The 19299-nt window shown below is 32.1% G+C and overlaps 1 protein-coding gene across 1 annotated transcript; it reads right to left on the reverse strand.

Moving 5' to 3' along the window:
- Nucleotides 1-7352: 7352 nt before the first annotated feature.
- LOC124929190 (ATPase 11, plasma membrane-type-like) lies at nt 7353-15739 on the reverse strand. Its single transcript, XM_047469484.1, has 22 exons — nt 15542-15739; nt 14653-14750; nt 14438-14557; nt 14257-14355; nt 14011-14160; nt 13770-13904; nt 12771-12950; nt 12326-12532; nt 12067-12186; nt 11341-11460; nt 11046-11168; nt 10768-10872; nt 10544-10688; nt 9984-10148; nt 9653-9891; nt 9516-9548; nt 9351-9432; nt 9123-9283; nt 8821-9033; nt 8382-8564; nt 8129-8304; nt 7353-7695 (listed from the first exon to the last, which is right to left on the reverse strand). Exons 2-22 carry the CDS (start codon nt 14707-14709, stop codon nt 7602-7604), a joined length of 2907 nt encoding a protein of 968 aa, XP_047325440.1. The 5' UTR covers nt 14710-14750; nt 15542-15739; the 3' UTR covers nt 7353-7601.
- Nucleotides 15740-19299: the final 3560 nt, after the last annotated feature.

The following is a 19299-nucleotide window of genomic DNA, read 5'->3' on the forward strand; positions in this document are numbered from 1 at the left end:
GTTTTTTTAGAGCTTAACTTCCATGGTTTATTATGATCAAATATAAATATGAATAAAATTAGTCTATATGAACCGTATCTCATGTAGAGGTTGATTGTAGAAATTGGTGAGACATCTCTACTATATATATTCTACTATATATAAGTTTTTTTTTTAATATGCAGTGAAGATTCTCGGTAGACGATAACTCAATCAACTTTTGGGACAATATTTAATGCATTGTCAGAAGTTTTGCCTTGTCATTCTCGACACTTGCTTTGGTCGCAATATGTAGAAATGCTTCGATCAAAGACATTACCGATTAATGTTCGAATTAGTTTCTAGTAGAATCATATACAGAAGAAGACTTAATGCTAGAGAATTAATCTTATATGAAGTGATGTTTCTAGAGGGGCGCAATGTGATGTTTACTTGTTCGTGTGATATCTTACCTTGACAAAATATTAATTCTTGTAAAGTTAGTTATTGTTACATTTTATTTGCGAAGATTATCTTATATGTAAGAGAAGTTGTGAGATTTTAAATTTTGTAAAGATCTTGTTTTTTTTTTTATAAAGTGTGGTGTAGCATGAAAAAAGAGTGTTTTATGGTTAGTATGTGTTGTGTGAGGAGGTGGAGACACACCTCACATACTTTGGAACATAATTGACATTAAGTGGGCTGTGAATTGAATAATCGTTAGTTAGTTGAAAAGTTTGTATAGAAATTGCGAGCTCGGTTGAATTGAGTCGATATATCCTTATTTTAATTATTTTTTTTTTAACTATTTGACTCAAAGAATCGTAGAACGTTCAATGATGCGTTTGTTTTATAACGTTATTATTATGACGAGAGAACATATTTTGGTAAAATTATTTGAGACGATTGGTAAACTCATTGATTTTTTATAGAATCTTTGAGCTCATTGAAATTAATTTTTACCATTTTTTGTTGATGAATATTTTTACTTATTTTTCAGTTTTGTTTTTCAAATGATTAATTTTTTTCCCCTTGTTCAGTTACTTTTTAGATATAATATTTTTAACAATTCTTATCTACATATTTTAAAAAATAATCATTAATTAATTTGTATGACTTAAATTTATTTTTAAATTCAGTTTTCTTAATTATTATTTTATAACTCCAATCTTTATTTTTTATATTTTTTATCCGTTTAATTTTTAATTTATCTACTTTGTTTTTTAATTACTCACCAAAACTGGAAAGCCAATTTCAAGAACTATTGTGCCAAGTTAAGAAAGTGTATAATTATATTTTCATCTTTTTTTAGAATTTGTGCAATTTAATTGCATTCAACCTGTTACATTATTATATTATGCATGTTTGTTTTAATTCCTTACTTTATTACACTTAAATTTCTTTATATTTTATACATGTTTCAAGGAATATTATTGAGACTATTGTATATAATATATTTAAAATTTGTTTAAAAAGAAATAGAGATAATTCAAAAAACTAAAAAACATAATTTTTTTAAAGAAAATATGAAATTAAAAAAACTGAATTAAAAAAAAAAAGTCATCAAAAAATAATTAAAAAATTGAAATGTATCAACATTAATTAATTGTATTTTTAATAAAACTGTCTTTTATATATATATATATATATATATATATATATATATATATATAAATGAAAGTTCTACTCTTATGTCTAAATTAGCATTTTTTTAAATATAAAATTTAAATTACAAATACAATAATAAAAAAACAAAATCTGGAATTTTAAAAGTTAATCAATAAAACTGAATTATATATAAAAAATTGGTCCAAATTGACAAATAAATAGATTGAGAACATAAGTAAATTAAAAATAATAGTTTGTTTTCATATAAAATAATTTTAAAGAGTTCCAAAACACTATATATATAAAAGGTAAAATGGTTTGAGTTCAATAATAATAGACATTTACAAGTGTTAAATGAGAATTCTAAATATGAAAATATTTAGGATATTGATAAATTTGATAAAACTTTGTACATTTCAATTTGTCATTTAGGCTTAAAGGTAATTTTATTAATAAATGGTGCTTTTAGGCTTAAAGGTAATTTTATTTATTTATTATACAAAATAAAAAATAAAAACATTTTGTTATTTGATATCATCATTAATTTGATTATTATTTTTATTTATTAAATTATACAGCCTACCAAAATAATTAAAGTAATAAGAACAATGTCAAACAAAAATAAATAAATAAATAATTCAGTTCTCACTACTAAAATGTAGTGGATGCTAACTTGTGTTTATCAATTTATAAAAAGTGAGTGTTTATCAAATTATTCTAGATTGAGATACTTAATGTTGAAATTTATTTGTTTTATTTTTTCAACATAACATAATAAATTTTATATGAAAAGGTAAGAAATTAATAATAAATAAAATTAAATTTAGCTAGTTAGAATAAAGTTAACTAATTTTTTTAATACAGAAATCTAGCACACGTTCACTTCAACATTCTTAAATTCAATCTGTAATATTTAACGTTAACACATAGCAACTTTAGTGACTTAATAAATATTACAAATTTAGTATATATTTTAAACAAATGGTTAGAAAAGACTATTTATAAAATGATTAGGCAAGTTTTATTAGTTAGACAGAACCAATCAAACAGGTTTCAATTATAAAATAATTTGTAAAAGGACACAGAACCAATCAAACAGGTTTCAATTATAAAATAATTTGTAAAAGGACACACAAACAAACGGTTTAGAAAATGACGGAACGAAGCATAATTTCAAATACCGAAAACATGAAATTTGTTTTTTTTTTTCTTTTTTAATTAAAAGAACTAACATGACACCAACCACCTAGACTCCCGTTTTTAACATAAATTCAAAACGTTTTCAGATTAAATTTAAAAGCAGTTATTGTCTCTCAATTTATTGTTAGATGTTAGATGGGCAGGACAGGTTCATTAATAGATAAATCGGAGATGACACATCGAATATGAGCAGCATAGTTACACTCCATACAGCAGTAGATGGGAAGCCATTCAACCCTTGGTTCTTCGCAAGCATCACAATAATATTCACCACTATTGTCTTCAACGTAATTTTCAGTGATCTGAAGCTCATGGCAATGACGAGAATAGGAAACTTTAGCCGGAAGAGTGCACCAAATGCAGTAACTGAGGTCACATGTCCCGCAGTGGAGATAAAATGACTTGACAAGCTCTGTTTCACACAAAGAGCAATTGCGATCTGGATCATACTCAGTGTTTTGTTCGACAAACATGAGAGGATGATGACCGCATGAGCGTGATGAAACTAATGTAACCATGGAGTCCTGGAATATGCATCTGGGCTCCAAATAGAAATTACAGGTTTCGCAGCTATAGACTCCTCCTCTGTAATTACAGACTTTGTTTCCGCATGCATTGCATTTCTTCGCCACTTCTTCCGAGTCAGTACTCTTCCGGCGGTGGTTCAAATTATAACTTAGGGAGAGAGTATGCTCCGGATGAAGATGCTTGTGATGGAATTCTCGAGGGTAGTTTACGCAAAACTTGTGGATAAATAGAATATTATTGCGTTTATATCCATGTCCATGCCCATAGAATTTGTAGGCCGACCCCCAAATGGGTAAATCACATATGAAACAAGTCTCGTCTATCTCATAGTGAATGCCTCGGTCTTCTTTGAGGTTGAAAGGGGAAAGAGCGGTGGGAATGACAGTTAAATCATGAGGGCGATTGTCGGAACAAGAGGTCTTTCGAAGCAATTTGCTACCGGATTGAACTAATAGATCACATTTCTTGCAAAGATTGAATGGAATGTCAATCAAGTGTAGTTGCATCGGCTGATCATCTCCTCCAAAGAGGTCTCCGCCAGCTGCATTCATTTCATGATGGTTAATCAAGAAAGCTTCCATCTTGTGAATGGGAGAGGAATAGTCCCACAATCCCATATCTCTTATTTTCTCCACGAAACGATATGTAGAACCAACTTCGTTCGGGTCCATGTCCTGGTAGACCATGAGTATCATTAATGCGGAGAGCCCGGGGAATGACTCTACTTCCTCCCCTCTTGTCTCAATCGTGTACTGTTCCCACGAGTTATCCAACTCTGCCGTGTTTTTTCCTTTGAATTTAACCGCTTCTGCGTATTCTCCCAATTCTACACACGATGTCTCCTTATTAATCATTATTGATGTCATATTACTATGAACAGCAGAGAGTGGCGAATCCGGCTCTGATATATCTCCAAAAATCATTATCATGTCGGTATCTAATTTGTACATGGCTTGGTAGTTGTAGCAAACATCTCCCCCGAAGAAAGAGTGCAGAGCTTTCTTAAACCGTGGCAGTGCAAAATGAATCTCGAACCCCACAGAATGAACTAACCTGAAGCAATCTAACCAAAACAAAAGATCCTCTTTCGAGATCTTCTCATCTTCTTCTATGCAACAGATTTGCAACATCGACATGCATAGAATATTGAAGAAAAGTATTTTCCCCATTGAATTGCTCAGTAAGAAGTTCTTACTAAAATCCCCATAGTTAGCAAACAAGAGCTCCATCACCGCCTCTAATTTTGTCGATGTCATATATTCCTCAAGCACAGTCATAGACAAATCATCGTATAGCTTCAATACGTCCTTAACACCATTAGACTCGTGATTTTCAAAGAACTCGGGGAAATCAGGGTGGCTAGAATACATTGAGAATTCAGTCGATAACGACTTGACTGACCATTCATTTCCTTCTATTTTCATCTTTTTGGCAACAAGAATCTCTAAATCCTTCAAATTATCCATAATATTAGGAAACCGAGCAATATCTCTCTTCAAAGTAGCAGTAGGAGGGTCTTTTATCACAACAATGGATATGCCATCCTCGTCTTCTCGCTCTCCAAGTTTATGAGCAATGGATAGATTCTCCTGAAAGTAATTATATTAGTAACCATATAAGATTTGCATGGAAACCCACGCAATTATTACAACAATAGACCAAGCTATTTGATGAGGAATCCCCAATGCTTATGATTGGTTAATATTTGAACATGTGTTAGACTAAGTTCAGTTTCAAACATGAACTGATATGAGAAATTTGAATGAAAAAAGTGTACGTTTCCAAATGGAGTAAAAAAATAATATGAATTGACCAAGTATTGAATTTTTATATTACCTCCATGAGTGGGCAATAACAATGCGCAACAAAGCTGCAGCCTTGTTCAGGACATTGATAAACAGGAAGATCTGGGTATCTAGTCTTTTCACAGTGGTCACATATCAGTTCTTCTTCATCATCGTCATCTTCTTCTGTTTCTTCTTCTTCGAGGTGGTTGTAAGTAAGTTTGAGAAGATGCCTGTGATGTGGGCTTGTGAAAGTGGGCTGCAGGACACAATGGATATGGAAATAGAATTCACATTCATCGCACATGAAGAAAGCCAATCTACCCATTTCTTTGGCACAAACCCGACAAACACAAGTGGAATCATCCAAACTGACGGCGGAGTGGATGGTGAGCATGTGGGCCACCTTTGCAGCATAATATTCATGGATAGTTTGCAGAGAAAACATGCACGAAATGCAGAATTTTGATGGGAAAATATCATATTTCCGGCAACTATAACTGAAGCCAGAGCAAGCTCTAGAACATCCTCTGCATTTAAATTTATGATCACCTCCTGAACTCAGAAATAGGGGATAAGGATAAGAATGGAGGTTTTCTTTGAGCTCGTGTGGCAGTTGTAAACAGAAATCATGGAAGAAGATTTCACAGTCAAGACAGCCGTAAGAAGCAGATGATCCTATGATGATGTTGAGCTTGCACGCCGAGCAGCTTCTTTCCGGCGGGGATTGAAGGAGGGAAAGAGGATGTGATATGTGAAATGGGTGAAGGATGGTTGTTGGAGATTCTGCACAAGAGTTATGAAAGAAGTGTCTGCATTTTTCGCACCAGTAGTACTTTGAGGAGCCATTGACGATGGGTAAAGAGCAGCTGGAGCAGATGATCTCTTCTTCTTCTTCTTCTTCATGATTCTCAGATTGCCTTCTGTCAACATCATCTTTTTTATCATACAACTTCAAAGGATGCTTGTGATAGTAGTAGAGGTAGTTTCTATTGGGATGGGATTCCACAGAGGATTTAATTTTTTTCAGTAAATCTAATTCTTCCTCATTCTCCATTTCTTATCCAATAATACTACACACACCACCTTCCTTGTCTTTCTCTATATACATCATGATCGTGACCAGAACTTGATCCAGAAAAATAGTATTATAATCTATATTATAAACTGAGCCAAATGATAAAAATAATTAACAATCTCATTTCAACTTCATAATTTATAACCAACCAAGGCGTTTGTCAGCTCAATGATCAAAGAGTATACTATTATTATTATTGAGGTTGACAACTCCAGTTGGTCCGTCACAGATCTATCTATAAAACGTTTTGGACTTTCAAAAGTCAATGCTTTGAATTTCCACAACACTTAAAATATTCAAACTGAGTTGTTAGTTGAATCATGCGAGAGATACCAGCTACTCTTATTTTAGCACTAGGACCAAAAAATAAAGTAAAAGTAATTCTTCTTCTTCCTCATTCTCCATTTCTTTTCCCCTACTTCACACACCTTCCTAGTCATTTTCTCCCCCTCTCTCTCTATATATATATATATAATTCAGATCATGATCATGACTGGAGCTTGATCCCCAGAAAATAGCATTATATCAAATGAAGCCAAATATCAAAATGATAAAAAATAAACAATCTCACTTTTAACTTCAGAATTTATAACCAACCATCCTGTCTTACAGTTCAATGATCAAATAGTGTATTCTTCAGGCTCTAAAATCCAGTTGACCCCTCAGAGTCAGAGAGATCTATGGATCAACAAAACGTTTTGGAAGTCCAAAAGTCAATGCTTTGACTTTCCACATCATTTAAAATATTCAAAATGAGTTATTATATGAATCATGTTAGTTCTTCATATAATTATTAAAGAAATTTGATCAGGTTCGACTTTCATTAATTAAGAACAACGTCCTGAATGGTGAAGGTCGGCAGTGGTGCTAGCTTTATCTGGGAATAAACCCTGATTTAAAAATAATAATAATAATAAACCATGAAGGGGATTTGATTCAATCCCTTGATTCTGTTTGGCGCAATCTACTGATGTTAGCATGGTTGCCACTGGCACTGACAAGACAGGTGACTTAGCAATGTGTCACCTGCTTTTTAACACACCTTGTGTTATAGCATACCAGAATATTTGTGAATTGGCCCTTCTGACCTTATCCATAATGGTTTGTTTCCCTTCAGAAATGAAGATCAGAAACAAACCCAGAAATGGGGATAAACTAGTCCCCATCAGACAATAAAGTGAAAAAAGATACTGGGATGATTTATAAAATGATTGGGCAAGCTTTTATTAGTATAGTTTGTCAGCATGTGTCTGGATTCTGTTACAACAAATTGATGTCTGAGAAAACGTACAAGTAGAAGAAAAGGAAATGATTAACAAGCGAATATCTCGCCCAAGGAAATGAAAAATCAAAGACAAATTAACTTGCCCCAGTAAAGGGAAGATTCGTGTGAAGAGAGAAGTGGTGGCGGCGGTGGTGGTTCAAACGGAGAAGAGACAGATAGCTCATACAGTATAATGTGGATTAACATCAATGTCTAGTCCTCTTAGCTTAGCAAATGATTCCACCTTCCCTTTCAGAGTGTGGATCTCCCTTAGTCTGCCACCAACCAAATCCCACAAAAGTGAAACATATTCTATGTTTTGGCTTAGTTAGTTAGTGTCTGTTGAAAACACTTTTTGTTTCTGAATCCATGCAAGAAACAACCAATCAAATTTTCAAATAATTTTGTATCTAATTTCTGATCTGGATCTGACAGGAAAAGTGTTTCCAAATGATTGATTCGGGAGAAAAGATTGTTTTGCTTCCTAAACTTTAAAAAATATTTCAGTCAAAGATTAAGAAAAAGAAGAAACTGTGTAGAGATAATTTAAGAACTTAATTAATTTGAGTCATTTTTAAAAGTAAAGAGAGTAATCCATTAACTTTCTTCAAGGTTGAAAATTCAGAAGATGATTTGATTTAAATGTGTATTTTATTGCTTGAATAGTTCTCTAATATCTCCTATATTCAGGGTCAAATTTATACTAACCTTGCGATTTCTGCACGCCTTTTAGCTTCTTCAGCCATGATGCTGATGTCCCTAAGAGTATGTTTATCAATTATTTTTGACTCCATGGACTGAAGGCCATGAAGGGTCCTCTGCTCAGTTGCCCATGCCGCCTCCCTTGCCTCCTTACCGAAATCCTTTTGGGTATTGAAAGCAGTCTGACAAAACACAATATAAAAAATATATTGGATTGGGTTGAATCTGAATAATGGAAAGTTGCTTGGAATTTCTTTACCTTCTGGTTCAATATAAGGTTCCAGGCTCTCCCACTAAGTGCATATCGAACGCCAAATTTGATAGGATCTAGAAACAAGTATGTTATAATATTGTACAACCAGATGACACCTGTCCATCCCCAACCAATCTTTGCGATGTTTGTGAATTCCAACGTAACCTCTGCTGATACTAAAGTAGCAGCCTGCAAGGTGTAAAAACAATCAAAAATTAACAGACAAACTGACATGCTATGTTGCTGATCTGTTTTAGAATCAACTCCAAAAATTTAGGAGAAATGAAATATAATGCCTCATTTGGAAACATAATTAATTTTGTTTTTGTATCCAGAGATACACATGCGTTTGGAAACTATACTATAGTCTATTCATAAATTTATTGGTTGTTTCTCCAATGGTTTTGCAGGATTCGGCTACAAAAACAAGTGTTTCCAAACTTACCAGTTGTGCAATGACAAAGGCGGCAAGAAGAAGAAGGCCGGGTCTTTCAGTAAATGACCATCCTCTGGAGCGAGTAACAAAAATTAAGGCTTGACTAATGGTGCTGACTTGAAGGTACACAGCAGATGCTAGCTGTGCATTTAGTTCCTTGGTAGCCTTAAGGTTATCAAACTTGCTAAGGTGATGGTTGAAATCCTTGATATTGAAATGATTCTGAGGAAATTCAATAGCAGAAAGAACATATTACTTCTCCAAAAAGAAATCCAACAAAGAAAACACTAATATATTTATACGGTACTTACCGCAAAGAAACTGGTTTCGTACATTAGATAGAAAAACAGAACAGTTGTCAAAGCAAGATAAGTCCCAATGACGACCCCAGTGGCAAAAATCTCACTGAGTCTCCAACTGTCGGGTAATGGAGATGGTTTGACTCTGTCTTTGGATATTGTCATGATGGTACCTGGTCATTGAAGTCGGTTAAGTAACTTAGCGAGAAATGGGATAAATAAAGCACTTAAGCCGCTTACCATCGTTGAGTATTGCAATTACAAGAACCATGAATGGTGGGAAATTAAATTTCCATAAGGCAGACAGCAATAGAAATCCGAGCTGTTATAAGAAGCAGTTTACCATTCAGAGGACTAAAGAAAACAAAAAAATTAATATGTTTTTTAGGTTTTGTGGAAACTTACCACAATACGGATTGTAATAGAGACTGCATATATCTGGAAATAGCAAAAAAAAAACAATTCCAATACTTTAAACTCAAAAATTAAGAGAGATTAAGGAATTGAAGTCGCAAAAGGACAAAAGAATAAGAAAATCTTACAGTGTAGTTCTTCATCCTCTGAAAGATGGCACGGCTAGTTAAGACAGCACTTATGATGACACTCAATCCAGGTTCAGTCAGAACTATGTCGGAGGCACTTCGAGCAGCATCAGTTGCATCAGCCACCGCAATTCCTATGTCTGCTTTCTTCAATGCAGGTGCATCGTTGACTCCGTCGCCAGTCATTCCACATATATGCTTTCTACCTTGTAATATCTTTACAATCTCATATTTGTGCTCTATTATAGAAAGAAAGAAAAACTTATTTCAGCACTAGGATAAAAAAATAAAAATAAATTCATAATGTTCCATGTTCTTGCAATGTTGTTACCAGGAAAAACACCAGCAAATCCATCAGCTTTTTCAATGAGCTCCTCAACTGGTAGAGCTGCAATAGAATCATCCTTATGACCACCTAGCAGAGATGATGATGGATACATGTTGGTACCCATACCAAGCCTTCTTCCAGTCTCCTTAGCTATTGCCAGTTGGTCACCTGATAGGGTCTAATTATTAGTATTATTATTTATAAGGCTTGTGATCTAATGAAAACCATAAACTGGATGATAACGACTGATTGTGATTCTTCTTTTTTGCATGAATTATTTTCTAGTTCCTAGGAAAGGTAGTCAACATATTTCCTCAAAGATAGAAAATAGACAACATGAGTAATTCTCTGCTAGCACATTAAGGATGAGAAACAGAGAAAATTATATCAAATAAGCACCACTGACACTTATATCTTTTTCTTTTATTGAATTCATGAGCACACATGTCATGATTTGAACATATTTGGTTATATTTCAATCATAGCCAGGCTTCCGTGTTGATTATGGGTTTAATGGGATTCTCATTGATTTGTTTTAAAAAAAAATATCTACTGGGACAAACCTGTTATCATCTTTACACTGACTCCAAGATCTAAGGCTCTTCTAATTGTCTCCGCACTATCATGGCGAGGTGGATCAAAGAGAGGAAGAAGACCAACGAATTCCCATGGTCCTCCTGGACTCTCTTTGGTTCCAGCAGGTACTTCCTGTGGAAAGGGTAAATCTAAGAGAAATATAATATAAAAATAAAAAAATGACTTTACCATCCCTGTGCTAAAGAATTACCTGCATTGCAACTGCAAGCGAACGAAGTCCACGCTCTGCAAATCTATCTATAATAGAGTGGACCTTTTTCTGGATTTCTGATTTGTTGCGTGCAAGGTTGAGAATCTAATAATTGTATAAGCTCAGGATTAGTGACTTTCAGGATATACTCCATCTTAAAGAAGACGAATCAAATCAAGAGAATATCAAGGGCCGAAAATGAAAAGGACAAAGATTTTACACTATAATTGAAATTTGATTTAATGTGGCTAAGCAATAGCATCTGACATGTCAAGTACCTGTTCTGGTGCTCCTTTGCTCACTCTTTGCATTTTGCCTTTACTGTCTATATATGTCAGTGCTGTCCTCTTATCAGTGGGATTAAATGGAAGGAAGTGAACTTCTGTAATTCCAGCTCGTGCCTTCAAATTAACCAACAGATTGAAAATCCAATGTCACATTTTAATCTAGTAGGTAATAATATATTGTTTCCAGATGAAGTTGCCCCTTTGACTAACATGAGGCTAAATGTGAGTGAAAGTGAAGAAATGCAAGGCAAAAAAAATTCTAAGCAATGCTAATAAGACTTTGTACCTCCTTAGGATCCGCCAACATTGAAACAATGGCACAATCAATTGCATCCTGGTTCTCCAATCTGGAGGCTCTTGCAGCCATTAACACCACCATATCCTTATCTACACCTTGGGCAAAAACCTATGGCAATGATTTCATTGTATAAGGGGTTGAATCATTTGTAGTACAATCAAACACAATTGGACGTATTTTAAAGGTTTCAATTTTATATTATTAATGAGCAGCAACTTTATGTTGGGTATTGATTCTATTTTTCTCAAGGCTACAATATATATTTTTTGATAATTCTATCTGGATTTTTTTTTGTAACCAGGGTATGTTCAGGCAGCTTCCGCCTTCCGCGCACCTCAACTAATCCCTGGAGGAGGTTAGCACACCAACTCACCGGCATGACCTCCTATTTTAATCTGGTGCTTTTAATAAGAATTGAACCGGTGGTGAGCCCCTTAATCCAAGCCTCTTGGCACTGGGGTGAGTGATTCTATCTGATTTTAAATATAGTATTCAATCACTTTTAGCAAAAAAAACTTTATTGTTGAATACCTTTAGTTGCATTTACTCTTTCTAAAAAAACTGAACATTCACAAAATGGAAACTTGTGGAGGTCACAAATTTTGAGGGGAAATATATGCAAAGTTTCAATTTCGTCAAGCAAGACTATGCACAGGCCTTCACAAGTATATTGGACATAGGTTAATAGGAACAAAAGGAGACAAGAATTATCACCTCAACCATATTTTTGTCCACGGAAAGTTTGTTAAGTGTTAGAGTGCCAGTTTTATCACTGCATAACACGTCCATACCAGCCATTTCCTCAATAGCTGTCATTCGTTTGGTTATGGCACCCTGTAAATTGTAATAGAGTACTAACGTTGAGTAGACTAAAATTATTTAGAATAACAAGGGAAGGTTGAGGCAGCATATGTGATGAAATATTTTTTTTTTCAAAAAATAAAATAATAATAATTTGGTGGCATCAATAAACCTGTTGTGATAAGCGATGAGAACCAATTGCCATTGTAACAGAAAGAACAGTTGGCATAGCAATGGGGATTCCACCGATAAGTAGTACTAGGAGATTATCCACCGCTTCACTAAAATCTTTCTTTTCACGAGCACAAACCACGATGACTTCAATTACCATCCCTGTAGCTATTGAGCAAATACAGAAATTTCCAATTGCAGTCAACACCTGGAATCGTCAAAACAAGCACACGAGTCAGTAAATTAGTGATTATGAATCTTATGTTCAACACCATGCAGCAACATCACTAACTTATGAACAACAATTATATCCTTCCATAATATATTAAACCCCAAAGAATAACACATAAATGTTAAAAATCTTAATTCCCAATCTCTTCTTCCTGTTTTGGTGGAGTTAAGTGAACATGTCATTATGCAAAAAAACACCAAATTAGCACGCAGACCTTCTGAAAATGCCCTATATGGATGGTAGTTTCCACTAAATGAGCTGCCTTCCCAAAGAATGTGTGTACTCCAGTTGCAATAACCACTGCTTCAATTTCACCTTGCTTACATGTTGATCCAGAGTATACACCGTCTCCAGGATTCTTTGTCACGGGAAGTGACTCTCCTGTGAGGGCAGACTGAAAAAAAAAGAACATATTTATTAGTCCCTATTTTTACACTGAGAAAAGACCAGTCAAAAGTGAGAAAAAAGCTAGATCTAAATGTAAATCAACTAGCTGTTTCGGTATGCATATTTTTCATCTGGATAATGATGCGAAAAATATACATTTGTTATGTTCGCCAAAAATCACGTTATAATATGGTTCGTCATAAAAAAATATATTGGATCACAATAAAATAAAATCTTATAACCAAACAAAAAGTCACTTTCAGTTTTAGCTTTGACAATTTTCCAATGAGATCGTAATTGCGAAAAAATATACATTTCTTATGTTCGTCAAAAATCACGCTATAATATGGTTCGTCATAAAAAAATATATTGGATCACGTTAAAAGAAAACCTTGTAACCAAACAAAAAGTCACTTTCAGTTTAGCTTTGGCAATTTTCCAATGAAATCGTGATTGTGACCAAATTTATAACAAAATACTTTGGCAATTTCTCTTTTGTAGCGTAAATATGTTTTTTGCAAAATAAAACTCAAATGCTTTGTAACACGTTATTATGTGCAGAAGTTTTCAGTAGATAACATCGAACATTTCAAAGAAAGTTTCTCTGAGTGTGAAATGTGAAACAATGTTGAATCAGTATCATTGATTTAGAGAAATGGATGTGTACAATGTTTCATCTTATCTACCATCCATTACTAGTCAATTTTGAACTTTTTTTCTTGAATAGTATCTTCCATTGAGATTTGGCCACTATAATATCGGTTCTTGCATGATAAACAATAAGATCGAATTACCATATTAGATTTATGATACTATTGTTGCACACCTGATCAATTTTCAGAGGATCTCCTTCAAGGAGACGTGCATCAGCAGGAATTATGTCTCCTAGTTTGATACTGACAATATCCCCAGGAACCAAAACACAAGCATCCTCCTCACTCCATTTTCCGTCACGTAAGACCTGATGAGAAAATTTGCATTCAAAATAAGTAATCCGCAAAAACATCAGTCATGTAGTGTCACAAAGAATAAAAGTTGAATAGACTTTTTCATCTTTGAAAAATAACCTTAGCTTTTGGAGCCAATCGAGCCATAAGAGCAGCGGCTGCATTTCCAGCATTGTTTTCCTCTATAAAACTGATGGTTGAGTTTATTATAAGGAGCATCACAATGCCAATAAAATCAGGGTAGTCCACTACTGGGCCGTTGGAGTTATGCTTCCAGAAAAAAATCCGTAGGTTAATAATATTGAGATTTCCTCCAAACAAACATAGCTCAAATATGTGTTAACGAAAGATACTTCAAAAGCTTACCGACTTGTGTGGGACACAGATTGCCATGATTGCTGCTACTTCCATGACCCATGACAGAGGATTCCACATGAAACCTAGAAACTTGAGTATCTTATTTTCCTGGAGAAGAAATAACAAGGCTATGAGTTTAAGAAGACATCATGAAAACACTAGAGAAAGGAACAGCTAAGTTATAAGGGACCTTTTTTTCTTCAAGCTTATTATATCCAAACACTTCTAAACGCTTTTGGACATCATCAGTACTAAGACCTTCTTTTGTACAATTCAGTTTCTCAAAAACTTCTTCAATAGGAATGTTCTCCTGCCATAAGCAAATACAAGATTAGGGATAATAGGTTATGAAAAGATGACAATTATAGAATTCCAGTTAATAATCAAGTAAACCTATCCACTAACCAGATCAACAGCCTCTTTGTTGATAGCCTCGAGGGAAATTGTCTTGTCTGCTTCCATTGCAGATCACCTCTTTCAGTGCCAGGCCAGAAGTAGAAAAGCTGCAAGAACAGCATCTGTCAATTCTCTTCACATCTGTCCTTTTAGGTTCTCCTCTCAGGCTTGCTTTCAATAAGCATTAACTCACAATACCAGCAAAAATTACAATAATCATTACAATTCTTCTAGGGCCAAGCAAGCAAGCAAACAAACAACAGTGGTTTCTCTTTCTTTTTTTACCAAACAATCGAATAATTAAAGCAACCAGGAAAATGAATCCAGATAAGACATTCCAATTGGAGAAACTTGTTTTTATTGCCTACATAACAGTAAGAAAATTTAAAAATTATGAATGCACTTGGCATGTAGAAAGAGTCCATTTATAGTGCTTGTAGGCAAAATATGAAGACCAGTAATTTTCAAAATCAAATTAGGGGTGATTAATATCCTTTTTATGGTTTTGAACTAAGTGCCCTAAATGGAACAGTCAACTAAATTAATTTATACTATCATCTAAACATAGATAATGTATGATGTGATCAATCTTGCCTCAATAAGATGAAATGCTAGTCTGGATGAAAGAACCGTACCAGATAAGCTCCTTAAGGAGTTTGTTTAATAAAACGAGAGAACAATGTCCGCCAAAATAACTTGTTCTGAATGAAGTTTGAGATAATGTATGAATAAAACAGAAGGTCTGTGGATATATAAGCTGCAACAAGTTCACATAAAAGTTATCAATTCGATTCATTTTAGGTGAACATGCTGTTGAATGCTGTATTCGAACAATACAAATATTGTGAGAGACAGAGACAGAGATAGAGATAGAGATTGTGAGTAGCTAGCTAAGTACCGGATAGGAGAAGCCATGAACGAAAAATCCATCCGATAGAAGACGAAAATGGTGCTTTTGGGACTCCGTCGCCAGCATGCATCAAAGTTGTATTGAAAGATGAGATGAAACTCAAATACGTCGTCTTCAATGCTTTCGTGCCTTCTTCTACGACTTGCCATTTTCGCTTCTCTCCTGCGTAACTCTTTCTCCATCTCTTCGTTTCATAGACTCGCGAAAGTGAGGCCGAACTCTGTACCTTTATTTCTCTTTTATATTTATTATTAAATAATTTTATTTTTTATAATGATTTAATTCTCGCATTAAATATAAATAACACAAAATAAAATCTACTCAATTAATTCAAACAAACAAGAATCAACAATCATACAATTTATCGAGGAATCCAAAAAATAACCAATAAAACGGTATCGAAAAAAATTTTACAAAATATTATAAGCTACAATTGAATTTATCATTAATCGAGGGTTGACAGCACCAGAAAATGTTCCGCTAAATTATAATTAATCATCCACCTCTATTAATCATAAAAACAATGGAATAATACATGTAATATGATTTTCATATTAAAGATCTAACTTATTATTGAAAACGTGAAAAATAACTCTAAATTTAATAATTTTGAATTATATTATACATGTGCAAATGATCTCATACGTCGACTCAAATATTTTGTCATATTTACTCGTTTAATATTATATTTGATAGGTATTTACATTTTACAATATACTAAGAGTTTTATCCCCTTTTAACGGCAATAAGAGGTGATACTAACCTTAAGTTCTTGGTTCGAACCCGTCATGCGACAAGTATGATTAAGTATGTTTGCGGACTATCTACTTAATTTATTGTCCCATTTTTTCCCAAAAATATAAAGAGTTTTAAAATTAACTTTAAATTTAATTAAGATTTAAGATGAATTTACAAATTTGGTTTAATATGTTTTCTTATTATCAGCTGAATTGAATAATAATGAAAGATGACAAAAAGGAGTATACTTGCATATAGGAACAAAGAATAATCCAATGGGATTTCGAGAAAATCTAGTTGTTACAAGAAATCTCCCAAAGATTAAATAAAATAATGCTAAATGCACGTTTCTGTTACAAGAAATGCTTGAAGTCTAATTTTATTTTATTTTTATAGGTATAACAATGTGTGCAATTTATTAATCTATTTTATAACACAATGATTTGTTATAAATTTTTAAATTATTATTAATCTTAGTTTTGAGTTATCTATATAAATATGAATTCTTTAATTTAAAGTTTTTTTTTTAAATTGTCTCAAATTTAAATTTTGAACAATTTGTTAAAAATTTAAGACAAGACAATCAAAAAGCGTGGTAACAAAATATAAACTATGATTTTCAAAAACTTTTATAAATTTTACAATTGTGTGGTTCTTCATTATTTATATACTTTCAAAATCTTTTAAGATTTTTACAATTGTATGGTTCTTCTTGATCTATATAAACCTTCAAAAACATTTTAAAATATAAATTTTTGAAGATTTTAAATTTTACTATATTAAATTGGGAAATTGGGCCCAACCCAAATAGAAACTGGCAAGGCAAATAATTAATACAATCATGCTAAAACATAACATGATGCCACATTGCCAATTGAAACACTAATCTCATCATTGTCGAATTTTGGCTGTTATGAACATTATTATTTAATTTAATTTAATTTAATTATCTGGAATAGACATGGTGGCAGACTGGCAATGGCACTATAAATTCGAATTATATATATATAGCATTTCAGATTAATTAGGTTATTTCTTGAATTGTCTAAAGTGAAATTGAATCTGTTTGTATACATGTATTTAGTTTAGTTTAAAAATATGTAATAAATTATAAAAAAAATTATTGGAAATAAGATAAAAAAAAATTGGGGGTAATTAAAAAGGAATGAGAGCACGGATATACAAGAAAATATCAAATAAAAAAACCATTAAAATGTGTATTTTGTAAAATAACATGAATAAAATAATCTTAACCAGGATATAAACAGAAAAATAGACTAAATTCAAAATAATGCCCTCTAGATAATATTTTATTCATTAGAAGTCACACTTTAAAAATAGTAAAAAATAATTTAACTCACTAATAATTCTAACTAAAGTGATAAAAGCTTTATTTAAGGAATTAAGAGTTTAAGATTCAATTAGATCACACAAAAATAATTAATTTTCTAAAAAAACATATTCTCTATCATTATATCTTATAATTTGATGTAACTTTCCTTTAACTGTTCTCGCATTTATTTAACTTTATGTTATGGATTAAAGTATAATTAAAATTACCTTCAATCATTTCAAAAGTTTGTAGGTTTTTTTTGTACCCAGTTAAATTATTAAATACATATATAATTAAAATTCAAATAGAACAATTTGACTTAACAAATTATTTGTATTAAAGACTAATATGCGTAATAATACAAAATAATTTAATATGATAAAAATAAAGAGTAAGAAAAACAAGTAATATTAATTACTGAAAATAACTTATCCAATATAAGAACACATGGCAGTCAAATAACTGCCACATTAACTTATTTTAATGGCGGGATCTAGTACTTCTAAGATTCAAATAAGTCTATTAACAACTGCCCTACCAATTATGATTATTGTAATTATTTTTTTAATACAACATGAAAGAGAAATGTACGTAGACATTAAGCAAAAATATTATTATTTTTATCTTTACATTCTCATTAACATGATTTTCTAGAAACAATGGTTAAATCTTATCCACAATCAAATTATATACATTATGTTTTTATTCCTAATCGTGGTCACGAATAATGTCGTATGAAGAATCCACTATCAATTACTTAGTTCATATTCAGAAATAGACGATTAATTAACACTTTTAGTTTTTATTCTTAATTTTGTCTTGATTTCAAATGAGGTCGGACAAAATTGATATTCAATAACAATAATTTCAAATATGTAATTTCTTTTTTGTTTTATAGAATTTTAAATTAATTTACAATTGTTTTGAAAGAAGCAAAAATAAGTAGATTAATAAATAATCTACAATTAGATGACCAATATACTTAAAATTATAATAGTGTGAATTTATTAAAAAATTTTATGTCATAATCAATTACAGTTCAATTTAAATATTTTTATTTTGTTTTATGTTTATTATAAAAAAAAATGAAATATTTTCATATAAAAAATGCATAAGTCGAGAAGTTGGCATGATTCATGAACGTTTCTATTGGATCACGTTTTTCGTTATCTTCCATTTTTCTTTTATTATTATTATTATTATTTATTTATTCGTGTATTATAAAATAAAACAGCCAACAAAATAAATTGATACAAATTAGAGATGGGTCCACATAAGCTTTATATTCCGTTTAAATGATTCGGTACGTTTAATCTTGACCTACAGTCATGGCACGTGTTATTCGATCCGCCACGAGCCGCCCATAGTTTCCTTAAATATAATTATTTATAGACACTAGATAATTAATTAATTATTTAATAATAGTATCCTTATTATATATGAGAAACAAAGAAATGTTCCTAGTTTGATCCAATTTCTAATGACTTATCCAATTAGTTTAAGGTTAATTTGAAAACAATTTTTTTATCATTATGTCATGTTTAATCTGATATGAGTTAACTTAAATTAAACTACATCATCAAAAATAAGTAATGTCCAAATATTGATCAACATTAATTAATATAAGATGGGATTAATTTGAAATTATTTAAAAAAATAAAAAAGTGGGGTCGGA

The sequence above is a fragment of the Impatiens glandulifera genome, chromosome 3 (assembly GCF_907164915.1).
Source record: "Impatiens glandulifera chromosome 3, dImpGla2.1, whole genome shotgun sequence".
Lineage (NCBI taxonomy): Eukaryota > Viridiplantae > Streptophyta > Magnoliopsida > Ericales > Balsaminaceae > Impatiens > Impatiens glandulifera.